This window comes from Erithacus rubecula (assembly GCF_903797595.1).
Source record: "Erithacus rubecula genome assembly, chromosome: 22".
NCBI classification, from domain to species: domain Eukaryota; kingdom Metazoa; phylum Chordata; class Aves; order Passeriformes; family Muscicapidae; genus Erithacus; species Erithacus rubecula.
Genome location: NC_136674.1, coordinates 3,309,359 through 3,335,700, shown reverse-complemented (window position 1 = coordinate 3,335,700; position 26,342 = coordinate 3,309,359). Strand labels below are relative to the sequence as shown.

The following is a 26,342-nucleotide window of genomic DNA, read 5'->3' as shown; positions in this document are numbered from 1 at the left end:
CTAATGTTTTTTAGGCTGGTTCATTCACCTTGGGAAGCCACTTCAATGTGCAGGTGACATGTCCCTGGGACAATCTTTGATTTCCCTGATGGCCTCCAGGACATTGCAGGATCTCTGGAGGACGTGATGGTGCTCTGGTGGGTAATAAATGTTGTTTTTTAGTGTGCTGGGGAAATGCTTCAAAGACAAATATAGAATCTGTGTTCCATGCAATGTGTCATTATTCTATTTTTAATTCAGCATCAGGGGGAGACATAAAAAAAAATAAAATCTTTCCCAGTGATAGAAATTATCTAAAATATAAACCCTTCAGTCCAAGTTACAAAGGGTTTTGCCTTGTATGTCTAAGGATTTGGACAAGTAAGAGATAGTGAACATGAATTAACACAGATGAAGGTCTGAGAAGACCTTGATGTCTGCAGTTCAGCACTGATAATTTATCTTGTTTATACAAAAATTAATTTATTTACATACTGTCCCTCATTTTCAATCAGACCCCTGTCAGCTGAGTGACCTGTGGAGCTCACAAAGACAGAGGCAGATGGATTTGATTTTCTCCTTGCATTTTGGATTTGAAAACAAACTCTAGATAAAGAACTGGAACTGCTAGATAATGTGTTTATCTAATGGAAACATAAATGCCATGGTTAATCCTGAGGCTCTGCCCATTCTGGTGTATTTTGGCTGTCTGCTCCTTCAGGCTCTTGGGATTTTGTGTGTTCTGAACATTCCCAGCAGAAACTGGAACTTCTGTAAATAGGGCAGCCTGCTCCAGGTGACACAGCATGGAAACACTGAGCAGTTCTTGCTCTTGCTGCCAGGCTTCCTTAAAACGTTTTTTTTTTTTCCCTGTAATATTTCAGCTCCAAATTTATATTTGATTCTGTTCCTTATCTGCTCTCCACTGACTAACTCAAGACCAGCTGTCCCCTGTCTCACCAGCATGAGAATCAAGCTTGAGAGAATCTTAATTTTCCAAAATAGCAGCCAGTAAAATTGTGTTTTGATACAATCTGAGCATTACCAGTGCCTTGGCAAGGTAAAAACTGGGAATTCTGATCAAGTTGAGATGTGTTGCTGCTTTAGGAACAATTAGGAGTCTTCACCACAATTAAATATTTAATTAGGTGTTCATAAAGCAGAGGACACCAAAGTGGGGACAATATTCAGCCCTGAGCAGTAATGAACACTAATGACTGTGGCTGCTGTGCCCTCAGGGATTCTGATGTTGTTGTGCATTTATTTCCTAAGAATAATTCATGAGATTCTGAAGTGTTGGTCAGCATTGCTGAGTACCTCTGCACACAACATCTAATTGGTAATTATCATTGAACTTCTCCAGGAACACCAGCCACAGACAGGAGATATTTATTGGTGAGTAGAAAAAGGAATAAATCTCATCTCTGCAAAGCTGTTCCCCTCAGCTTGAATATTTATTCAAGGAAAACTTCTCATCACTGGGGAAAAAAAAAAGGAATATTATTGTCCTGTGGCAATCCAGGAGTAAAGAACTGGAGTTTCTTTACCAAGACCTTGTCCTTAGTGAAGATTTTTTTTATGATGTTGAACTCATGATGAACTCATCACTAGAAGGTCTTCTAGTTTTAATCATCAATTGAGGTATTGGGATTTTTGTTTGTGTGCATGTAGAGATATTTTGAATCTGAAGAAAATGAGGATTGTTTCATGCTTGCTTTCAGTGCCCCCCACAAGAGCTGCAGCCACAACCTGCACTGCTCCTTTGCCTTTGACAGTCAGATTGAGTTTTACTCTCCAGATTTTGCATTTAGAGTTCATATAAAACACCACCTTTGTGCAAAAAGTGTTTTCTTCAAACCCTCAGGGGTGTTTTTTGACTTTCCCTGCAATTCACCTTCCAATAACATCCCATTCATACAGTTCTTCATCTCTGGGGCTGCCCAGGAAATCCCAGAGCACAGACTGAGGTTCAAACAACAATCATCACCCTAAAAATCCCAATTCTGGCATTTCATTAGGAGCAGATGAGCAGCAGAGCACTGCAGCAGAGCTGCTCAGTTTGCATTTAACAGAAGCATCAGCTCATTGGGAAAACCCACCCTGCAGGTTGGCTGAGGAGCTTAAAGTCAGAATGATAAAATATTGCATAAAGCATGAGGGGTCTGCCTTTGAGATTGGAAAGGAAGCATTTTCCCACACAGCCTGAAGAATATTGAATTAATTGGGTTGTTGCATTGTTCTGTGTGAAGGCATTTGGAGGGAGTAACTCCCCCAAATTCCAAGAACCAGGATGCTCCAGGCATCTCATTAAATAAAATCTTTTTCTGTCTGCTCCTAGGAAGGAATCAGAGGGGGCTGAAGTGACCAGGAAAGTGTCACTGACAGTGGGGATGACTCTGTGTGACAGCTCTGCTCCTGAACCACCCCAAAAATCTGCATTTTAGGAAAAGTGCCAGTCCAGGTGAGTTTGTAGAAAGCTTTTAGCAAACTGCTGAGAGGAAACCCAGCAGAGGCACCCTGTGATTTAGTGCCCAAACAAACCCTGCCAGAGCTCCAGGGGAGGGAAGGAGCATTTCACTTGTTAGGAGGAGAGCCTAAATACTGGATTTATCTGATTCAAGACTCTCAAGCTTTTATTGGGCTATTTGTACCTAATTTGTTTTATGGGAGCAGTCCCAGGCCGAGTTGAATTTCCCAGTCTGTTTTTATTCAGCTCTAAGGAGAATTCCTTCCTTGGCAGCTTCTCCTGCTGGGCACTGTGGCCAACCAGCAGCACCAAGAACTGCAACTGCAGAATTGGGCAGAAATTATTGTTTTCTCTTTTTTTTTTCTGCCTCTGAGCAGCTGCTCTTCATTCTCTCTCTACACTGAGCTGCTCTTTTCATTCAGTTTCTCAAGGCAAGAGAAAATTTTCATATTCCTGCACTTAATGTCTCATTTTTCCACAAGGGAATGAGCAAAAAGTAAATGTTTTATCAGCACCCTGGTGACTTATAGAGTATTCACAGGGTAATCCATATTTTATCTGTCTTCTCCAGCAAAATAGGCAAAATTTTCAGAGATTTGGCTCTTGGATGAAAGTATATTCCAATGAGGGCTGCTGGCTTTACCACAAAATCCACTTTGACCTGGAAACACCAGAATTCCTACTTGGAATTACCAAAATTACCAAAAACTAGGCTGGCTCTTTTCACTCCCCTAAAGTCTTTGGATCCATGTGAAAAATCTTTCCCTCCCTTAAGACAATTTTAGCTTCGCTCAAACTTCCTTATTTCAGTAAAAGGTGGAGTACCCTCTAAGGCTCCAATTTTGGTATGGTGTGCATTAAAAAAATTTGTGTTTTCTGAAGGGGCAAACTGGGTTCTGGCTCCTCTTTCCTTAGCAGGGAGAGCAGATCTTTAAAATACAGAATCCAGCTCTGTTCCAAGTAAAGCTTTCACTCAGATGAAAACATGTTCAGGGCATTTAACTTGATTAGGGGAAATTTACTATTCCAATTCCTTTTTTGTCACCATCCTCCCATTAAAATTTATGAGGGCTGATTAGTACATGATATTTTTTTCTTTTTTTTTTTTTTTTAATCAGAGAGCATCTTTAAAAAAGGAAATGAGGGCTCAGCTCTGGTAGCTGCATTTCCTTGCAAGCAGTTTAAAGCAAGGGTTTCTATATGAATTTTATGTCCAGTTTTGTGGGAGGGGTAGAAGCTTTAAATTTTGATTAATGAAAATGACTACCTGCTCACAAATCAGCAAATTGGTTTGCAGGGAAACATTCCAAGGTCTCAGCTTTCAGAATCTCCAACATTGCTGCACCAGGGTCTCCTGGGGGCTGTTACCTCCCCTGGCATTAATTCCTGCCAATGCCCCATCCCTCCTGTACAGCCAAAATCAGTTCTCAAATCACAGAAACAAAGCACCAAGGTAGGAAAAAGAAAAAAAAAAATTGGTTTTATCCATCCTTTTTTTTCTTTTAAAACATAAATGAAATTAGCATCATTGTGACTGAGGAACACTCCTTGATATCAGATTCATTGCAGGCCTTAAAAGTGGGTTTTAAGACTGTTCAATTACAGAGCATTACTTTATTTAATTAGAGAAGAGGAAAAAAAAGGCTGAGAGGATGCCTGGGAACATTCCAGCACAATTTCCATCTTAATAATTTGAAGCACTGCAGATTGTCAGGTCACTTTCTGCAGTGTCTGGAAGGAAGAATAATAAATCCCAGGGTCTCCTTGTTGGGTTTGCAAAAGGAAACTTCCAGAGGGTCCAAGATGAATCTTTGAGATGCACATATATATTTATTTATTGGACTGCATGGACAGCATTCCAGTTATAATGAATTTGATGATGCTGCCTCTTAATTTCTTAATGCATCTGTGTCACTGGATCATCATTTAATTCACTTTAATTTATTGTTCTCTTTAGCCCAGTTTCTTTAATAAACAGGAATGTTAGCAAAGGACTTCTTGAAAGCAGGGAACTGGGATTTAATACAAGAAGAGCTTCCAGTTTAGGAGCCTTGGTCCATCTTTAGCCAGAGCTAAAGAATATTTGTTACCTTGGGCATTTTAGTCTGTAGATAAAGGGAGAAATTGCTCCAGTGCTACCACCAGGTTACAGATTTGAGTTCTTATTAGTGTACAAGGCCACAGTATTATAACCATCAAAAACCAGGAACACAGGTATTTTGTGTTATTATCTTCACAATCAGGTACCTCTTCCTTGGTCCTTAAGAGAGGGAAAAAAAAAACAGATTACCGTAGATTAATGGGTTTAAAACCCTTTACAGAAACTTCACATATTTACATTTTGTACCTTCATACCAGGTATAAATTTTGCAAAATTAAATCAAAGGATGGGTTTTCCCCTCTGTCTCCAGTGAGCCAACAATATTTAACCATTGTCCTCACTGTGAAGAACTGAAAAGTTTTTACCTTTAAAAAAAGAATCTGTAAAAAAGACAATACAGTAAAAAAAAAGAACTTTTAATATTCTAAGGCTAAAATGGTAATTTATGTGAAATTCAGAGCATTAACTAAGCCTGAAGAAGTCTCTACTCCCCTCCTTTCTCCAAAGTCAGCCCTGTTGTCTCCCCTCCAACACTCCTCAAAACCAGAAGGTGGAAACATCCTAGAGCAGAAGACTTGGAGGGGGATTTTTGATAATGTATTATTGGGAACCAATCGAAACACTTCATTGTGCCAACAGCTATAAAAAGCAGAGGAGAAAGGCAGCACCAGGGGCTCAGTCCTTGGACCTCTGCTCACTGGAAGAGGCTGCTGTGCTGCAGAACATCATGGGCAGAGCCAAAGCTCAGCACTTCCTTGTGGAACTTGCTGAGCTGCATCTTGATTTTCCTCAGGGCAGGAGTCATCGCCTTCCTCTTGTAGCTCATGTCTTTCAGAAGTTTATCAGCCAGGTAGTGCAGCCAGAGCACGTTGCTGTGTGGGTGATAGTCAGTCCAGTTGTTGTTGTTCTCCTCTTTCATCTGCCTGTAGATGTCAAACTGGTAGTCCCCAGAGCCCTGGAAGAGCTCCTGGTCCGTGGCCAGGTCGCAGAAGGCGGTGAGCCCGTCCTTCTCCAGCCGGGACAGCGTGTAGTCGATGATGTTGACGTGGATCCCAGCCGTGGGGATGGAGTGTGCTTCTCCCCCCAGCACATACTGAAGCTCTTTCACCTCTGTCCTTTTGACCAGCACGTTCCCCCAGTGCAGGTCCCTGTGCTCGAAGTGCAGCTCCTGCTCTGCCACGGCCAGGGACGCCGTCACCTGGTGCAAAATGCTCCTGGCTAATGCCACTGAGGAGAAGCTGCTCCTCATGTGCTCCAAGTCTCTGCCTCCAAACTCAAACTCCAGCACCATGAAGAGCTGCTGGGCCCCAAAAATGTCTGGCCGGTCGTTTTCTGAGCCCGTTTCTTCGTGGAATTTGTCCCAGGCTTCGAGGAGATAGCTGGGATAGGCCCCTTGGACACAGTGCACAGAGTACAGGCTGATGAACCCCACAGTTCTGTTCACAGAGCCCTCAGACAGAAGACTGAGTTCTTTTGAAATTATTACCTCAGGCAGAATCTCCCCAAAGCTCTTCTGAGCCTCACCATTAATTTTTTCAGTCCCCTCAATGGGGATTATTTTTAAGGCCACAGGTCCTCTCTCACTGTCAATCTGGAACACCTCTCCAAACACCCCTTCTCCAATCTTCTTGCAATCTTTCATCTTGTTTAGAGGAATGCATTCCTCAAAAGCAACAGGCCCTTCCTGGTTGCATTCTCCAAACACTTTCTCTGCATCTGTAAGGAGCAGCTCCAGGGCAGAGGAGGAATCCCTGGGAGCCAGCAGGACCATGGAGGAAGCAAGCCAGGAGCAGCCCTGAGCTTTTCCAGCAGACACCCCCGAAATCTGGGATTTCCCTGAAGGGGTGCCCAGGATGCTGCTGCAGAAACTCTCATCTGTGGTCACTTTCTTCTTTTTATGGAAGGACAGAGACGCCCGAACTCTAGCCCAGGAATAAGAGCTATTGAGTGAATAGTCATTGTCTCTGACACCTACAGACATCTCCAGAGCTCCTTTCCGAGTTCGTTTTTGCCTCGCCTGGAGTCTGAAAATGGAGCTATTGGGCTGCTGCTGTCTCTTGTTCTTGTGCCTTTTCGGACGGAGCCTGCTGTGCCCGCCCCAGCGGCTGGCACTGAAACCACTGATACAAGCTTTCCTGCAGGTGCTGCCCTCCCCAGGGACGCCCTTGGTCCTTTTGTGCCTGTTCTCCAGGATCCCCTGGCGGCCCACGGGAGATCCTGGCTGCAGGCAGGTAGGTTTCACATGTGGCTGCAGGCAGGCAGCTTCAACATCAGCCTGCGTGTTGAGTTTCATGCTCGCCAATCTCACTGCCACTTCCAGAGGTTCCAGAACCACCACTGGCACAAGCTGGTACTCTTTGGCCAGGTCTGTAGGAAAGCTCGAGCTTCTTTTTGCCGAATCTCCCCTGAGATGCGATGGAGCCTCGCAGGGCTCCTCGCAGGTGGGTGCAGGGGGCTGCGGCTCATCCCCAGCGGGCGGCAGCGCTCCCCGGGCAGGGTTCGGCGCTTCCCGCGGGGACGGCGCAGCTTGTGCCCGCCGGGATCCCCGCACCGCCGAGCGCAGCACCCGGCGGGACCCGAGCTCCCAGCTGCCGGCCGAGCCTTTGGATGGGAACCACTCCGGCACCTCCTCAGCAGCGCCCAGCTCCGAGGAGCCCAGCGCCGAGCCGCCCTCGATGGTGGTGCTGAGCAGCAGCGAGCTGAGGCGCACGGGCGGCCCGCGGCGGCGGCGGCGGCGCTGGCGGGGCCGGGGGCTGCGGCCGAGCCCCGAGCCGCTGTCGGCGGTGGAGCTGAGCAGCAGCGGCGGCCCGCGGCGCGGCGGCGGCGCCCATTGCGGGGTGCTGCACAGCAGCGGCCGCCGCGCCGCGCACAGCGGGCCCTGCCGGCCGAGCCGCGACGGGCACGGCGAGGGCGAGCAGGGCGGCGACCCCCGCGGCTCCTCGCTGCGGGGCTCTGCCTCCTGGCTCCGCTGCTGCTGCTTCTTCTTCTTCTTCTTCCCCGCCGGTTCTCGGTTCTCCTTCCCTCGGCCCCGGGTCTGCGGCTCGCGGTTCTCCTTTGCGGCCGGCCCGTTCACCCTCCTGCGGGCCCGCAGCCGCCGGGCCAAGGAGGGGCGCTCACCCAGCGCCCGCGGGCGGCACTTGGCGGGCGGCGAGAAGTCGGGGTCGTCCGTGTGGGCGGAACCGGCGCTGGAAGAGGAGAGAGCGCTGGAAGCGGCGCTGGAAGCGGCGGAGGTCGAGCTGAAGAGGCGCTTGCGGTCCTGCGGCGGCGAGATCCAGCGCTCGGGCGACGGCAGCGGGCGCAGGTAGCCGGCGCGCCGCGAGTAGGTGCGGAGCAGCCGCGGCTGCGGCGCCATGGCGGGGCCGGCCGGGCCCTGCGCCGAGCCCGCCCGCCGCCCGTTCGAACGGGTATCGCGAGAGATCGCGAGAGATCGCGAGAGAGACAGCACCGCCCACAGCGCGAGGGGCGGGGCTTGGTTGATAGGCCACGCCCATAGGACACGCCCTCCCGGTGTCCCCGCGTTGCTGATACGCGGAAAAAATTTATAACTAGTGAGAAACGAGAGTTATAAAGTAGGTATGTATTTATTTAGAGCTAAGGTGTACGGGGATAATGTCTCCCAAAGCATGCACTCCAAAACTTCAGTCTGTTTTATTTATTTTTTAGAAGTTTAGGATTACACAGTTCGCCTAATGCATATTCATGTCCTAGTTTCGCCTAGTCCCGTCTACCTTCGTATTAAATGAACTTCATATTAAATTAATTTCGTATTAAAATGAACTAAAAGTCCTCTTGCGCCTTCACTTCCCTATTTTGGGGGTTGTCGGGGGTCTCTGACGAAGCTTCCAAACTCTTCGTCGCACTTGAGCTCTTTAACTTTGTCTCGAGATCCTGTGTCTTAGCCCTTCGGGCACATCCTAGCCTCTGAGATAAGTTGTTGCTGTTTTAGGGTTTTGCAAAACTCCAGCATTCTATGGTTCTGAGAGGAATGTCGGATTTGTCTTTACAAACGAGCTGTGAGACTGCTGGTGGATAAAACCAGCACTGAGAGATAAAAGAAACAGTGTGATGGATTCCACTCATTGATGAATGGAAAAAGATATTTGCATTTACAAACAAGCTGTAGGTTTGCTGATAAATGAAATTGGATATTGGAAATTGAGAGAAGCAATGGGGAAAAACTATTAATTCTGTAAGAATTAAAAATTAAAAGGGAGGGTTGTACATTAGAGGGGAATCTCAGTGTTTAAGTTTAGTACCAGGTGTTCTGGGAAGTCTGTGCCTCTCAAGTATCTCAGCCCATGGGGAAAGAGAGGGAAATGCAGCAGGGAAATTGGGATAAAAAGGGAGGCTGCGTCCTCCAAAAATTTGAGAGATCCCAGGGGAATGCCCCAAGGCCTCTCCCTTTATTCGAATAAAGCAAAAAGGACTCCTCTGTCTGCTTTTTGGACATCAACCTCTGGCGTTTGTGGATTAATTTTCCTGACAGCTCTATGTATTCGTGTATTCTATACATGTATAAAAATACGATGTATTTCACATATATCCCACCCCGGCAGACTCCAGCTGCCGTTCCCAGGGTCAGGGTGTGTCCCAGTCTGAGGTTTCTCCTTTGCCCCGAGGTCACCCCAGAGGGACACGAAGGTGGTTCAAACCCTGGTTTTCTCTGAAGCAGCCGGAGAGACATTGCCGGAGACGGTTTTCTCTTTTTCCAAGGATTGTTTATTGTTTCTTTTCTCAGGGACTTTTTGCCTGGCCAGCAGGGTCTGCTCAGCCTGGCACCCATGGTGGAATCTGCCTGGTGAAGGCAGGGCTTATTTTATATAATTTGTACTACGTATTACATGTTTACAAAATTTTCCCAATACAATACAATTTTATTAAATGGTCCAGCCCTGATTCCATCCAATCTAAAAGTGCCAACGTGTCACCCAACATGGATGACATGGAGAAGAAGGAGGAAAAGGTGTCCACCCCCCAAATTCTCCGTCTTGGCCACGTGTCCCTTATCATAAACATTCAAAAACCCCTATTTATCTAACGTTCTAAAAGTCTAATTTACACTTCACTAATTTTGATGACCTGTTTCCATTCCCTTTGTGCTGACAACTTCCCCCAGGGGTTAGATTTCAGCGCCTGTGACACCAGGGTCTCACTCAGGAGTCTTTGAGACCCTCGCCAGGGGGGTTTTGAGACCCCCAAGGAGGCCAGGGGTGCACCCTGGGCTCTCACAAGGGTGTTCCCTGCCCTGCAGCGACGCTTCCCCAGGTGTGATGCCATCTCCTCACCCCGCAGAGCAAGCGGGTGTTTCATTCCTGCCCGTGTCCCCCAGAGGCGCTCAGGGCTCAGCAGAGATGCTGCAGCTCCTGCAGGGCTGGGATGGCTCCTAAACCCGCCAGGTTTTGGTGTCACGGCTGTGGTTGGGGTCAGGGACACGGGTCACAGCCTGGTGGCAGCACAGCACCGCGTGATTCCTGCAGCCTGGAAAGCAGATAAGGTTTTGTTCTTTTGTTGCTCTTTTTTTTTTTTTTTTTTTTTTTCCATTGTTCTTAAAAAGCAGAGCTGTTATGCCTGGAAATATCAAGGGGAAATGATCTTCAGCAGAGGGCTCCACCTGAGCCTGGAACAGAACACAGACAGCTTTGACATTCCCTTGGGGCAGCAACAAGTGAGACTCCAGCTGGTTTTGCTGAACAGTCAAGTCCCACATCTTTAGTTCTGCCTCTGAATTTAGTGAAATCGGATTTTGTCGGTGGGACAGAAGCAGAGGGAGGATATTTTCCATTGCAGAGCAGAAAATATTTGGGATTCTGTTTAGAACTCTTGATGCAGTTAATGCAGAGGCCTCCTGCTCTTCCAGGGATTTCATCCTGAATACTCCCCTTTCCCTACGGAAGACAGGGAAATCTTTAATTCTTTAATCTGAGAGACTGACACTGGTGATTTATCAGCTGCAGGTTATCAGTAATTGCAATTTGGAGGTTTTGGGGAAAGAAGATGCCTGGCCAGAACTTGTGTTCTTCCAGTGAAATGATTTCAGGCTCTGCTTTGTGGATCCCAAAGAAAGTCGAGGATGGACACTTGGTAGTGTTCCTTTCTCTGTCTCCTATTTTTGTGGTTGTTTTATTTATTTCTGTCCTGTTTGGTTGATCATAAACCCCACAGATCTAATGTGTATTTATAGACAGCAAGAGATTAAACAAAGATTTCTCATTCAGACCTTCAGAAGACAAAACAGTTCCTGTCTCCTTTGGCCTAACCAATACTGTCTAATGGAAAAATAACAAACAACCCTTCTCTCCTTTATTTTTCTAGTTTCTTCTCTAAATTAAGCTTCTTTCATTATTTGGATGCCTTTTGTTGTGCCTTATGGCTCTCAAGGAGGTCAGCTCTTGCAGTGGGTAATGCTATTTTCCTTTTTAGATGTTTTTTTCTCCTAAATGCATTACAGGCTTCTGTGCCTTGTAATTTCCGGCGAGTGCCATCGACCATTTAATTCTTTGCAATCACTGCAGCAGATGCCAAACACATTTGCAGTAATTGGATGGCACTTAAGGGATCAGCCAAGGCTGCCAAGACTCAACTCATCCAAACCACAGCTGGCTTTTTGTGCAGTTTCCATGGGAGCCTGGCCGCGTCTGCTTCTAAATTTATTTGCAATCTTCATTTTGAGTAAAGTCCCCTGTTCAGGAGCCTCGTGGCCCTGACTTGGAGCAGTGGCATAGCTGTGGCATCTCCCTGAGTGACAGAAGATTTGTAAATGCCTCGTTCAGGGTCAGGAGCCACCTGTCCCCAGGCAGGGGAAGGAGCTGGCAGCAGTTTTGGGGCTAAGTGTTGTGGGCAGAGGTGCTGCTGCAGATCTCCCTTGGAGCTGCCAGGGTGGTTCATGACCTTTCTGCCTCGTTGTCTTGGGTTGCAATGACCAGAAATGTGAATTCTATCACCATCTGTTGAAGGGTGGGGCAGTGATCCTCATCTCTGTGTGACATATTATCTGCTAATGGGCCATCTTTTAACCAGCTGGGGCAACCATCTTTATCTTTCCCATGACCCACCCTTCATCCAGGAGGTATCACCTGTTAATGGGACATTGTTACAAACTGGGTGTGGCAGTGAATCTATCCCTGTGGGAGATATCTCCTGTTAATGGACCATTGTTACAAACTGGGTGTGACAGTGAATCTATCCCTGTGGGAGATATCTCCTGTTAATGGACCATTGTTACAAACTGGGTGTGACAGTGAACCTATCCCTGTGGGAGATATCTCCTGTTAATGGGCCATTGTTTGAAACTGGGTGTGACAGTGAATCTATCCCTGTGGGAGATATCTCCTGTTCATGGCCATTGAGTCCCAGTGCATGACTGATAAAATTACATCATCCCACTGGGAGATGCTCCAGCCAGGAGGAGGAGCCAACCCTTTACTACCTAAATAAAAAACTGATATTTGGAACACCAAAGCAGCCTTTTCCACTGGATTCCAGAGGAAAATTGGATCCTTCTACATCATCACTGGACCTTTGGAAGAAAACTGCACCACTGCTTCAACAGACCCACATCTGTCACTGCAGGAGGATGCAGCCACCATTGAATGGGACTGCTACCAACACCCTGACTGACTGATAGGGTGTCAGGTTGTATTCTGACAGTGTTTGGGGTTTGTTCTTTGTAATACTGCATTTCTATTTTAATTTTCCCAGTAAAGATCTGTTATTCCTAATTCCCATACCTTTGCCTGAGAGGTTCTTAATTTCAAAATTATAATAATAATTTGGAGGGAGGGGGTTTACATTCTCCATCTCAAAGAAAAGCTTCTGCCTTAGCAGACACCTGTCCTCCAAAGCAGGACACTCGTGCAAAGGTGGCAGAGGGTTTGCAGAGCCACAATTTCCTGGTGTCACCTCTGTGGGCCCCCTCACTTATCCAACTTTGCATTTCTTCACAGTTTTGTGCCTCCCACAGGAGGACAGGATGTTTTTTGTGATGCTGCTTTAATCAGGGATGACACCAGCTGCTTATGGCTTTCTCACACACCAGGAAGATTCCCAAACCTTGGGTTTCCCTCAGTGTTTTCTGCCAGGTTTGTGTGCAGAATGCAGTGCCCTGGGTGTTTGCAGGAGAAAGGGAGCTCAGCCCAGCAGCAGAAGGCATCAGTAGTTCTTCATTATAAAGCACTGACATAAGAGCATCAGAGATGAGCCATGGACAACTTTGCTGGGCTCCAGGGCCTGTTGGGGCAGCTTTGTTTGGAGGGTAATTGAGTTGTAGCTCTAAAGAGACATTTCCTCTCCTCATTACAGCCAGCTGAGTGATGCTGCTGTGCCACAAACAGATTGCTTGGGCTGCCCCACTCCCAGCTTGGCTGAGCTGGCTCCAGCTGGTCTGTGCAGCACAGCTGGGACACATCAGCTGGACTGGGAACTGCTTTACAGCATCAGGGCAGACCTGAGGTGAGCTCAAGTGCCAGGCTGAAACTTTTTCCTCTGGAGGTCAAGTCTGAGTAGCTCCTGTATTTTCTTGTGGCTGTAAGGAGTTACCAGCTGGTGATTCCAGGCAGGAAAGGGTGGAGGCCACATTCTAGACTTTCTAGCTGTTTCCATGAGAAAGGTGAAGGAAGGGGATGAAGGTTTCTCCTCAGTACTTGCAGCAAGGTAAGAGCTGGCAGAGGTATCAAGGCAGGACTGATTTTATCTTTGTGTTACCAAATAAGTAAATACTGATCTGTTGGGTGTATTCAAGAGCAGGGTTTCACCTTTAAATCAGTGGTTAATGTGAATACACTTTTTGTTAAACTCCTTCAGCTTTCAGGCTTTGATTCAACATTCTTCTCTTATTTCCCAGTGCTGCTTTTATTGTCTGGCTTTAGGAGGTGCTGGTCCTGCTGCCCTTGCACTCAGTCTCTCAGCAGTGTTTTATGTGCACTTCCATTAATTTCACTTACCTGATTCAGTGTCAGCTCCCTCACAGAACAGGGCATGATGGCTTGTTTTCATTAGATGTGCACTATTTTTCCTTCTTCTCTGATCCTCTTCCTCAAGCACTTTCCCTTCTTGGTTTGGGGGAGAGGAGTGGATAAATGTTCCAGCCAATAATAACAACATTCCTGCACTCTGTATAGGAGATTCAAGACTTGGGGCAGGACATGGAACACATTCAAAGGCTGAAATTGGCTCTCCTGGAAAAGGAGGGCTGAATCAAAGGTAGAATATACTCTGCAACATCAGCACTCTCCCATTTCCCTTCTCTTCCTGCAGACAGCTCTGGATGCTCCGTGGGTTGTGACAGAAACTCTTCCCTTTCCATTAAGGCTGGTGTGCAGCTGGTTAGGAGGGTAAAGGATCATTTCCCCAGCCAAGTCCCAGCCAGGATTACAAGAGAAGCTGAACAGAGCATTTTTCTCTCTTTGTTCTTGCATTCCACCACCTTCAGAGAGCAGCTCATGCCTGATGTTATTGATTTCTGTGGGCATGAGCTGTAGTTTGAAGTAACTTCCTTTCTCAACTTTGACTCTTCACCTTGCTTTTCTGCAGACAAGGAACTGGCAATGCAGAGAGCTGACCTCTGCCTTCTCTCTGCTCATTTCCTTGCCAAGTCTCCTCTTTCCTTCCTCCCTGTGTCTCTGCTATTTCAGTCTCTGCTCTGGCGCCTGTTCTGACACAGGATGGATCTGCACCACTCAAACATTTGCTGCAGGAGCATTTCAGTGCTGGGGAAAATCTCAGCAGTTCTGAGTCAGCCTTTGGGAGCCAGTGGCAGTGGGGTGGGATCAACCAGTGCCAGTTTGGTGCTGGAAGTGACATGGGGCAGTGCCCAAAATCCCAAAATCAGCCGTGGTGAATCACCTGGCCAGTGCTGTCTGCCACTGCCTGCAAAGCACCTGCTCAGCTTGGGTGTCATTTCAAGTTATTATTATTGGGCTGATCTTGAAATCTTTCCATGCCCCCAGTCCTGGAGGAGAAATCCTCCCTGGAGAATTCCCAAACTGAGCAAACAGCCTTTGTGGGAGTGGAGCAGAACTGTTTTTTGGTTGTTTTTTTTTTTTAATTTTCATGGGAAAATCAAGATGTCAAAAAGAGAAATACCTTGCAGTGAAGATTCAGCCTCTGTCCCTTGAGAAGAACTAAGAGATGCTACACTATTTGCACCTTTAACTGATGACAATTGCACTTTGTTGGGTTATTTTTAGTCTCCTGACACAAATGAAACTTTGGTTTGAATATCTACAGATGCTTTGATAAACCCAGCAGTAGACTTGACTTCCAGGCAAGGAAAAAAATAAAGCAAAACAACAAGGTTGTGAAAAACAGGAGATAAAAACAACAATTGTGAGAGCATGCCATGAAGTCTCAACTAAATTGTTATTTCAGCTCAGTACAAGCTGAACTTTTGCATCAGCAGCATTGTCAGCAAAAATTCAGCTTGTGCTGAGCAGCATTCTGAGACACATTTGATACAAATGGAAACTTTTTATTCCAAAACAGCTCTTCCACCTGCGCCTCTACTCGATGCCATCAAAACCACAAGAAAGTGTCAGTTTTACATTTTTTAAATTTTAATTTCAGTGATCAATATGGTTTGCACCTTCAGGCCTCGCCTAGAGCAGAATATTTCTTGCTCTAAGGATTCTTTTTTTAAACCTTTCTCAGATTAATTGACCTGGAAAATAAGTGCAAAGGCTCAGGGCAGAGTAACCAGCAGGTACAAGGAGGCCACAGGCAGGTTTGTGCTCTGGTTTTGCAGGTGCTGGAAAAAGTTTCATTCCCTTTGCAGAGGAACTCTAGGGATGGCTCTGGGATGAGGGATTAAATTAGTGTTTCATTCCTTGTGATGCTGGTTGTGATTCTCCTGTGATTTGGAGCAACTTCATTAAAAACCTGATCCATCTGTTTAAATTTGATATGGAATTTAAAGAGGATGAAGGACAAAATTTTTCATAAAGCCTGAGATCTTGAGAGTGATCTTCCCAGGGAAGGGATTTGTGCAAGTGGGTTTATTTTTCTGCCTCATAGAAATAAAAGGAGATACAGGAGCACAGTAATTGTTAATGGCAAGCAGAGGTCAATTACAGGAAATTATATTTCTTAAATGACTTTAGCAATTACTGGCTCCTTCTGTAATTCATGGCTGCAGTGAGCTGGGGAGCAAAGGCAGGTGCTGTGTCACTGGGCTGCCACTGGCCTTGTGCTGTTGGTTTCTCATGGAACTGGGGCAGCTCCAGAAGCATCATAAAACTGAAATCTGGAGCTTCTGCTGCTTTTGGGGCATTTGGGGTAAGGTGAGACAGGCCTGGCTGGGAGCCTCTTGCCCACATTGCTTCCTGAAAAAACCCAGGCTGCTTATCCTCTTTGTCATCTGTGTTTGTTTCCTCAGATCCAGCTCCTGGAAGGCATTAATTTACCCTTAGGCACATGCAGAATTTATTGATTAGTTTCTTAATTTGGGTTTTGGTGTGAAGGTGTAGAACCAGGCAGGTATTTTGGTTGACTGTTGAGGACCCTGGTTCTCAATGCTCTTGCAAATTTAAGAAAGCAGAAATTTAACCCCATGTGTTGCCATCCTGTAAAGGTTGAAGAAAGGCTTTAATCATGAAGGAATGGTGAGAGGCTATACCTGAGTGTCCTTGGAATTCTGTGAATTCTGTGAATTCTGTGAATTCTGTGAATTCTGTGAGCTGGGCTCTGCTCTCTGCTGACAGTTCAGAACCTGAGGGAATGGCTGCAGCTGTGCCAGGAATGGCTTGGATTTTAGGAAAAGTTTCTTCCAGAGGGTGATTTGGCACAGCCTGACAGAGCCCCAGGAGTGTTTGGGTCCCTTGTGGGTCCCTTCCAGCTCAGCACATTCTGTGATTGTGTGAACATGGCTTTACGCTACAAAACATTTATTTTAACATTTTGATGGGGGAGAGAATAAAACCTGGGGGCACAGCTGAGAGGGGCTTTCCCAAGGGATGAATCAGCTGGAAAGCAGCTCAGGAAGGATGTGACAGTGCAGTGCTGGGCTCTGAGTGAGCAGCTGAGAGAGGGAGGAGGAGGAGCAGATCAGGGCTGGTGTGTCAGGTTTCCATGCACTGCACGTGTGGGTGGTGCAAGCTGTGCCTGCTCCAGCCACCGAGCGAGCTGGGAGCATGGGGCAGGTGGCTTGGAAGGCTTTATTCCTGTCCCTTTTCGATTATAAAACAGAGAAATACGTCATTGCCAAGAACAAGAAGGTCGGGGTCCTCTACAGAGTGGTGCAGCTCTCCATCCTGGCGTACCTGGTGGGGTAAGAATCACCCTCTGCTTCATGCTTTGCTGTGTTAAAGATGGATTTTGCTGTGTTAAAGATGGATTTTGCTGTGCTAAAGATGGATTTTGCTGTAATAAAGGTGAATTAGGGTACTCTGCACACAGTGGCAGCCTGATTTCAATGCAGATAATCAGACAGGTTTCTACAGCTGCATTTTATAATGTCTAATAGTTTATATCTAATTTTTCACCTGCTACAGATGGCTAAATTCAGCTCTACTTTTCAGATGAAGGTCATGTTAAAAATAGACCCAGTCACTATGGTTTTGTACTGCATTATTTATGCCTTTATTTCTATATTTTGTGGGAACGGTGCCAAACCCTTCTGCTTGACTCCTCAGGATAAAAGAGCATTAACAGCCACAGTGCTGAGCCTTGGGGCTCACCTGTGTTTTCTGCACAGCATCAGGAGCTGCTCAGGGCTAGATGGGAGGGAGGCCAGCAGAAAATGAGAATTTCTTTGCTGGAGTGGGCTGCAGCAGCCGGGCTCGTGGGGGCTGAGGCAGAGGGAATGTGGCTGCTCTGCATTCATTTCAGAGCAGGGCAGCTTGGCTCAGGAACAGCTTGGGAAAGGCCCAGTTCTGCAGCAAACTGGTCCCACTGGTGTCCAGTGGGCACAGGGATTGTCCCTGCTCAGACCTGGAATTATCCAGCCTGTGCTGGTTGAGTTTCTGAGGCTTTTCAGATTGTGACATCTAACCCTGTCCCCTCACTGTCTGTGCTTCTGGGTCCCTTCACCTTCCTCACACCTCGTGTTTCCACTGATTAAATATAGCAGAGTCATTTTTATGTGCTGGGGGTATTTATAGCAGGCTGTGCAGTCCCAGTGAGGCTCCAGTGAAGCCTCAGCAGTCTGGCAGGGACTGGCTGAAAGAGAAATCCTGTGGATAACATTGCTGAGCACTAAGAGAGATACAGAGTGGACAGGGAAGGGCTGTTTTCATCCTTTGGCATCTATTGCCTCCTGCAAACCCTTGGCACTATCACTCCTTACAGGAACATGTCCCTGTTCAAAGGCTGCCTTGGGGGGGATCATCAAACCCTTCTGGATTTACTTCTTGGATGCAGCTGCAATTTCTTCATTAATTCACTGCAGAAAATGCAAGGATCTGCTATTGAGTCCTCCTGGGAGAGGAAATCAGTGTCCTTGGGAAAAGGGGAAAGCAGGAGACTTCCCAGGGTGGGAATGTTAAGGTGCAGGTTTGTCACACGTGGCAGGTGAAGGGCTGAGTGCCCCCAGGAGATCTGTGCCACAGATCCAGCCTCTCCCTCTCCCAACCTGCCCCAGCACCCTCAGCTTCTTCAGGGGTGATTTATTGTTATTAATACTTAGCAGTTTTGGGGGGGGGGGATACTGGAAGCATTTAATCTGAGCCAGAGGTTTTCACCCAGGTAAATGAAATTGCTGCTGCATGCAGTGGGGAGAAGGCAGCAAAGCCTTTCCCTGAATTGCTCAGTAGGGCAGCAGCTCTCCCAGGGTGCAGGCAGGTATTCCCATCACCCTGGCTTACAAAGGAGCCTGTGTCCAGCTGGGAATTCCCTGCAGGTTTCTGTCAGGAATGCCCAGCTCAGCTGCAGGGGCTCCATGTGTGGCACATCCACAGTGTGCTAACCTGAGTCTGCACTTGTGAAACCAACACAACCAGGGCTCTGCCCTGCAACCTGCAAAAGCCTCTACTATTCATCTTGAAAAAGATACAGCCCTGCTCTTCCTTTCCCTTTCTGGGGCTGCTGAGTGTAGCACAGATGGAGGCTTTGGTGTTTTTTTTAACCTCATGACCTGTTATTACACATTTCTCCTCTACTGACGAGCACAGCTTGTGTCCAAGAATTTCTCATTTATTAGCAGTAGCAGTTGCAGAGGGCTTGATGTCATTGGCATGTTTTAATTCTGACCTTGGTGTGAATTTCTCTGACTCATTCCCTGACCACCCCTAACACTGCTGTGTTCACACAGGTGGGTGTTTGTGGTCAAGAAAGGCTACCAGGACACAGACACGTCCCTGCAGAGCTCTGTCATCACCAAGCTGAAAGGGGTGGCCTTCACCAACACCTCGGAGCTGGGGGAGAGGCTGTGGGATGTTGCAGACTATGTCATCCCTCCCCAGGTTGGCATCACCCCTGTGGGGGTGCTGAAATGATCTATCCAGCTCTTCCCTGAGCTGGGATACAAGAAAGTGATGCTGGAAGGGGTTTTCTGTTGTGAATTTTGTTTTAATTTGAGATGCTGGGGGTGCTCTGCCTGCCCCCAGGACTGTGGGTTGGCTCTCATGGTTGTGTGTGCACCCACAGTGTGAGGGAATTCATCCAAACAAATATCCACACAAAGGGTGATGTTGTATCTCAGCCTGGAACTGTGAAGAGAGGGGGTTGTTCTCTTCTGGAGGGAGATTCATCCTCCTTATTGCAAGTACTTTAAAAGTAAACCAAGTTTTCTAACTCTTTGTTTATTGCAGGGTGAAAGTGTCTTCTTTGTCATGACAAATCTGATTGTGACCCCAAACCAGAGACAATCCACATGTCCTGAGGTAGGAAGAACTGAGCCCTTTGACCCCCAGACCCCTGCAAAACCAGGGGTAAGAGCTGACAGAGGACTTGTGGAGCAACAAAGAAAGGAAGAATGAAAGACAAGTAGTTTATTCCTGGAGTGTAATAGCTCAGTTGGGAAATTCCTGTAAACCTGGGAGGCTCAACTGTCTTAACTTCCAGAAGCATTGGTCATGTTGAGCCTTCCTGACTTTAGGTGGTGTTGAATATCAGACCAGGCAGTGATTTCTCAGAGCTAGAAAAGGCCCTGGGACTTTTCATAACTTTGACGTTGTGATAAACAAAGTTCACTTTCCTGGTAGAGTGTAAAAGGTTTAATAAAAGACAATAAGAGATAAACAATAAAGCAAAGGTTATAACGGCCCAGTGCTTTGACTTCCAGCCAAGAGCACCCCTGCTCTGCACTCATAAATTTATCAGCCTGTTGCATATTCATACACCTATCACACATTTTCAAACTTTTTATAAACTATTTTCCTTATTCCAGGAGCTGTTTTACATGGCTACTCCTTGAGTCTGCCTTTTTAGAGCATGTGTGTTTCTTGGCTGTGATTTTAATTTCTTTTTATTAGTCTTAATTTGGGCTGTGGTCCTCAATTTTTACAAATGGTTGGTGCTGATAACTAGTACATTAATAGTAGGTGTCTTCACTGGGGTTATCCAACCAAGCACGTTCTGTTACTCCTGAAGAAAACTGTATCTTAAAAACCATTTCAACACCACACATACAGTATCCACCCCAATATTTACAAAAAGCCAACACCATAATATGTATTTATAACAATGTGACTCAGGGTAGTTTATGGGGAGGGGAGATTTTTTAGGAGACCCATCCTGGAAAGTGCTGAGCATTCAGGCTCTCATGACCTTCCACAAGGGGTGAGGGCTCAGCACTCCCAGAACATGCCCTGAAGGCCAAAGGCATGAGGAATATCCTCTGTGGAGCTGTTTGGAGGTCTGTGCCTGTGCAGGGAGTGCTTTGTCCATCTGCTCCATGGCACAGCTGGCTTGGGCAGGCACTGCTGTGCAGCCTCCACAGGGGCAGATTTGGGACAGAGGACTTTGTGGCTCAGATCCAGGGTAGGGTTATGTTAAAGCAAAGTGGCCTCTTGCCTGGTTTTGGTGAGTACTAATGTTGGTTTTTTTCAGTCTGCTCCTCTTCAGACTGAGCAGAACCCAAAATCAGGAGAGTGTGGCTGAATCCTGGTGCTCCTGGTGGTGGGATATGTTTGCATGACCCACAGTTACAACTTCAGCTACATGATTTTAGTGCTCACACAGGGAATTCACCCACATCAGCAGCACTTTCTCATCCCTCTGGCTCTGGTGTCCTGTCACACTCTCACCTGTGTCCTTTCCCCCTTGCAGAGTGCCAGCATTCCTGATGCCCTGTGTGAGAAGGACACGGACTGCCTGGAAGGGGAGGCAGTGGTGGCTGGCAATGGTAAGGGCAGTGCCCTGTCTGTGCTGTGTCTGGTGTCCTCCAGGAGCCTCAGCCTGGTTACACCCCCAGATTTCTGACTGCAGAGAGCACCAAGGCCTTTTTTTTCTTTCCTTTCTTTTATTAAGATCCCTGCCTTGCTTACAGCACTGTGGTGGCTGGGCCAGGGAACCCCAGGCTGCTCAGAGACACAACAAGAGGTGTTTGTTCCAGCTGAGAGGCCCTTTCACAGCAGGGAGGAGAGGGAAAATCCTCTATTTTCACATGCCCTGTAGGCAAGGAGAGGGGGTAACTGCTTGGTGTGACCTTTTCTGTGATGTCTGCTTGCAGGGGTTAAGACTGGCCGTTGTTTGAAAGACAGGGGCAGCACCAGAGGGACTTGTGAGATACTGGCCTGGTGCCCAGTGGAGAAAAGATCCAAGCCCAAGTATGTGTCTGGTTTGCAAGCTTCAGTTGCTTGGCTTGTGTGTCACCCAGGGCAGTTCCTGTGTCCCCTCTGCTTGGGTGTTTGCTGGAATATCCCTGCAGGACTGGCCCTTGCTCTCCCTGCTTCTCCCCTGGCTGTTCCCAGCTCTCGGGGTGTCCCCTGAACCTGCACACTCCTCTCCACGCTGGCACTGTGGGGGAAGTGGCACAGCTGGCCTGCTGCCATCCAACCCATTGCATGAAGCTGCTTCTAAAATGGCAATTCAAGATTTCACATGTGGGCAGGGGACAAAGAGAACAAACTCTTCTTTTCCAGGAAACCCCTTCTGGGCAGTGCAGAAAACTTCACTGTTTACATCAAGAACTCCATTCGCTTCCCCAAGTTTAAGTTCTCCAAGTAAGTGCCACAGGTTCCTGAGCTGCTCCTGCTCAACAGATATTATCTCTCCTGCAGAGAAATGAAGTGCTTGGAAAAAGCTGGCAAAAATTTGAAAATATTTGTTTGCCTTTGCTGTTGCAATGTGAACAAACTAAAGCAGTGTAGAAAGGTGCATGTTCTGGCTCTTGTCCTGGGCTCAGATAGGCATTTCTAGAATCCCATTGGTTTTTTTTTGAGAAAAACAGGTGGCCCTGGAGCAGTCTGGCAATCTGTTCTGTGTGAGTCCTTTCTAGAGTCCATTTTCAGCTGGCCAAGTCCTTTCCTGGCCAGGAGGTCATTTTTAGGGGACAGACTGCTTTCAAGGGACACTTGCAGGGTGACAAGGCTGGTTTGTACGCAGAGGGTGCTGGAGAAGCCTCTTGTCTCTGGAGTCCTGGTGCAGGTAAGGACACAGGGAGCCAGGGTGGACATTTCCCTGTTTCCCACGTGCAGGATGAATGTGCTGGCAACTGACAACGAGTCCTACCTGAAGACCTGTCGGTACAGCCAGGAGCATCCCTACTGCCCCATCTTCGTGCTGGGCAACATCGTGCGCTGGGCTGGGGGAGACTTCCAGGAAATGGCCTCGGAGGTAGGAGTGCCCTGGGCTCGTGGGGCTCCCCAGCTGGCTCACTGCTGCTGGGGGCTGTGAGGAATCACTGCCTAGGGAGCTGCCTCCTGTCCAGGCTGCACTAAGAGTCAGGCTGGTCCCATTTATCCTGTCCCCAGGGAATGGGGGGGTCTCTAAAAGAGCTGGTTGGGTCAGTTGTCTTCTATTCAGGGCTGCCCAAACTGCTCCTCTGCCAGTAGGGATTCTTTGTTTAATTTCTACATTGCTACACTGTTAGTTTAAACCATGAAAATCCAGCCCTGCATAAAAGATCATCCCCACTGAAGTGTGGAATGAAATCAATGTCCTGGGATGAGAAACCTCAGGATACCAGCACAGGGAGAAGTGGGACTGTAGAGTAATAACAGGATTAATATCACACACCTGAACTCAGCCTAGCCCAGTGTGTGTCCCCTTGTCTGTGACCAGAAGTGCTGTTTCTTACCTCTGGGGAAAACCTGCCCAAGGGTCTGACAAATTTGGAAACACTTTAACTGAACTAAGCTTAAACAACTCACCCTGTCTCTCTCTTTTAAGGGTGGTGTGATAGGAATTCAGATTGAATGGAACTGTGATCTTGATAAAGCCCCTTCTGAATGTAATCCTCACTATTCTTTTAGCCGGCTGGATAACAAGTCTGCAGAAACATCCATCTCTTCTGGCTACAACTTCAGGTGGGTACAGAGGAGGGCACAGTGCAGTACCACAGCTGGGCTGGGCTGCTTGGACTTGCATGTGCTGCAGGTTGGCAGTGGAGCAGCAGCAGCCTGTGCCAGGCACTGCCACAGCCAAGCACAGAGCGCTGCAGAGGAGGGAGGGAGGTGGAGAGTGCTCCTGGCAGGCTTTGATAAGGGAGCAGCCCTGTTGGAAGGGCTGAGAGCATTCAGAGGGGCAGGTGGGTTAAACCCAGCATTGTTGTACTCCAGGTTTGCCAAGTATTACCGGGATGTGGAGGGGGTCGACTACAGGACGCTCATTAAAGCGTACGGAATCCGCTTCGATGTGATGGTGAATGGCAAGGTGAGACCCACAATGTCCCAGAGCCTGGGGACAAAGAAAGTGGAGGGAGGCAGCTCTGAGGTGAGGGCAGCCTCTCTGAGTTGTGGTTTTCCCATCCATCCATGTGGAGCTAACCCCATGTAAGAGAGAACAACTGGAGTGCAGCTGAGCCTGCACCTCCTCACCTTAAAACCAGGCTCATGTAAAGCCCAGCAGAAATAAATGTGACCCAGAGACCTGCAAGCACTGCAGAGAGAAAAGAAGCAGAAGCCTAATCCAGGGATGATGCAAGCTTAGAAATGCAGCCAGGGACAGTCAGATCTGAGGCACAGAGACCTTCAGCCTCCAAGACTGTTCACTGCAAATCCCCTGTGGCTGTGCCTGGGAACAAAACACACCCAGGGGCAGCAGCAGCAGCTTCCCCAGTGCAGCTCCACACCCTTGAGTTGGCTTTGTGGGTTGTTCTCTCAGGGGTGACTTCATGACCTTTCTTCTTCCAGGCAGGGAAATTTAACATCATTCCCACCATTATCAATATCAGCTCGGGGTTGGCACTCATGGGAGCTGTAAGTAACTGTTTTGTCTTAAAATAACCCCAGGGAACCTAGACCTCAAATGGGGTGGGTGTGTTTAAATCTTCTCCAGCAAAATCGTTACTACTCAGGTTACTCAGCCAGCTGTGTGTCTGTGTCCTGTCTTAAAAGCATTTGTTAATAAACCTGGTAGTCTGAACACCCCCACAGGGGGTATATAATATATACATGCCCTGGAAAATGCATGGAGAATGAAGGAAAACGCTGCTTCTACAAGTTATTCGTTAATTAATGTTCATTTCTAATGAGATCAGAATACTTCGTTTCAAAGATAAAACACAAGTTCTTTCCCTTTGCAGGGAGCTTTCTTTTGTGACCTGGTGCTGCTGTATTTGATCAAGAAGAGTAACTTTTATCGAGGCAAAAAGTATGAGGAAGTCAAGTAAGTGGGCCAGGCTTTGTGCTAAAAATCATGGCTTTTTGTTAAGAGTGATAGAAAGAGGAGGAGATACAGGAGCACAGTTCCAGGGAAATATATTCTTCCAAATGATTTTGGCCAAGTTATTGGCTTATTCTGTAACTCTGCAGTGAGCTGGGGAGCAAAGGCAGCTGCTGTGTCATGGTTGGGCTGGCAATGGCCTCGTGCTGTTGGTCCCTAATGACTGAGGGTGGAACTGGGACAGCTCCAAGAGCCTCATGAAACTGAGATCTGGAGCTTTCCCTGTGTGGAGGGGCCTTTGGGGTGAGGGGAGACAGGCCTGGCTGGGAACATTTTTGCCTCCTGAAACAAACCCAGGCTGCTCACCCTGTCACTGTGCTCATTTCCCAGGTCCAGCTCCAGGAAATCCTTGTCCAGCCCTACACTGAACGGGAATCAGAGCCCAGAGCAGCTCGGCAGGCTCTAGGCACAGCAATGGCTCTGCTGGACTCGTGCTCCAGGAACTCCACACAGGTGTGGCATCACACCAGCACTGGGAGGTGGACATAGCCCAGATCAGGATTACCAGAGAGAAAAAAAAAACCTCCTCCAAGGACTGCCTTTCTTCCCTGAGATTTCTCTGGTATCCTGAGCTTGCAACAGTGTGTCGTCACTATGGGTTTATAAAAGGATTTTTATAAAAGGACAAAGAAGGCACCAAATGAATGTTTTTATATCCAGTGATACATATATCTGTACTTATGCCAATAGCCAGCGTTGTCCTGTGGCTGTGCTTTGCTTCCATGTGCAGAAAAGCTGTGATGAGAACCACCACTGGCACTTTGGGAAGGGCTGAAGCTGAAACTCAACCTGTTTCCTGCTCTGCTGCCTTGGCAGCCACCACCTCCAGCTCCTGCCTGGGTGCTGTGACACCAGGTGTGAAGCAGGACTGCCCTGCTCTGGAAGTGCAGGGAATGTGGCACTGGAGCAGCTCTTGGAGCTGGGAAGGGGCTGTGACCCTGCAGGGCCTGAGGCAGGGGGGACAGTCACTCTTATGGGGGTTCATGCACTGAGAAGCAACAGGGCCCTGGCAGCCCCTGCACAGGTTCTGCCTCCTTTGCTCAGTGCCTGGTTTTATTTGCTCAAGATTGTCCTTCCTGCATCACTTCCTCATTTCTCGTGGTGGGCAGATCAGTGCTTGTTTCTCACAGTTTCTTCTGTGCTGCAGACTGGAAAGGGCAGCTCTGCCAGGGACACAGGCTGTGCCAGCTTCCTCCAAAAACACCAACAGCAGGCAGAGTTAGAAGAAATCTGCCTGCTACTTCAACACCAGTAACCTCCAGGAAACACAAGGGCTCCTGCTGCTGAGGGTGGCACCAGGGAGCTGCCACTCAGTGTCTGCACAAATGGCACCAGCAGTTGCACCACCTCTGCTTTAACTTCTTTAAGGCCATTATTCTAAGGTACAGGTTCATCCTAAAATTCACCTCTATTAGCAGTGCAAACTCTGAACCCAGTCACTGACAGCAAACCCCAGTCTAGTTCCCCCCCTCTGCTTCTGTGTATTGAGTAAAACATGGGGCTGGGAAATGGAATTAAGCAGTGGATTCATTTAGGATAAGCCATGTACCTCTGGTGCTCTGATCTCAGCCAAAGCCTTCTCTCCCTGTCAGAAGTCTCTCCTCAAGGCAAACACAAGTCACACAGCAGCCCAGGCTTTAACAGTCAGGGTTTAACTGGAGTTGAGTCATTTCTAGATGGTGAAACACAGAGTGAACCCCCTGTGTGGCATCGGGGCCTGAAGACCAAGCAGTTCCTCAGACGTGCAAAGCTGAGTGTGCTGTGCTGAAACCATTGTTTGAACATCCCAAAACATCCTCCCGTGAGAGGACCAAAGTGATTTCCTGAACCTAAGTCCTCAGGCCTCCCAGCTCCCCTAGATGTTTCCTTTCTTTAGACTGTGTAACACAACTCCTACAACCCCTGCTGATAATAAAGCATAACCAGATTCCTTCTCAGGAGTTTCCTGACTTTGACTTTTCTTTCTCTTTGTGTTTCATGTTCAGCAATAAAATGTGTCACTTTAGGCCAGCGCTCCCCAGGAGTGTTCTGTAAGTTTTT

General features: G+C 47.6%; 2 protein-coding genes across 3 annotated transcripts; one reads left to right on the top strand and one right to left on the bottom strand.

Annotated features, from left to right (window-relative positions):
• Positions 1-4,942: 4,942 nt before the first annotated feature.
• On the bottom strand, positions 4,943-7,958 carry HASPIN (histone H3 associated protein kinase). The gene has a single exon (XM_079324689.1). The coding sequence runs from the start codon at positions 7,897-7,899 to the stop codon at positions 5,242-5,244; it is 2,658 nt and encodes an 885-aa protein (XP_079180815.1). The 5' UTR covers positions 7,900-7,958; the 3' UTR covers positions 4,943-5,241.
• Positions 7,959-16,551: 8,593 nt separating this feature from the next.
• Positions 16,552-26,307, top strand: P2RX5 (purinergic receptor P2X 5). Of its 2 annotated transcripts, none has more exons than XM_079325126.1 (12): positions 16,552-16,806; positions 18,787-18,937; positions 19,286-19,357; positions 20,745-20,820; positions 21,148-21,244; positions 21,560-21,640; positions 22,115-22,253; positions 22,809-22,945; positions 23,198-23,291; positions 23,771-23,836; positions 24,163-24,245; positions 24,633-26,307. In XM_079325126.1, exons 1-12 carry the CDS (start codon positions 16,670-16,672, stop codon positions 24,706-24,708), a joined length of 1,209 nt encoding a protein of 402 aa, XP_079181252.1. In that variant the 5' UTR covers positions 16,552-16,669; the 3' UTR covers positions 24,709-26,307. The 2 variants fall into 2 exon arrangements, with proteins under 2 accessions (XP_079181252.1, XP_079181251.1); XM_079325125.1 differs by having other exon boundaries at positions 16,571-16,806; positions 19,286-19,405.
• Positions 26,308-26,342: the final 35 nt, after the last annotated feature.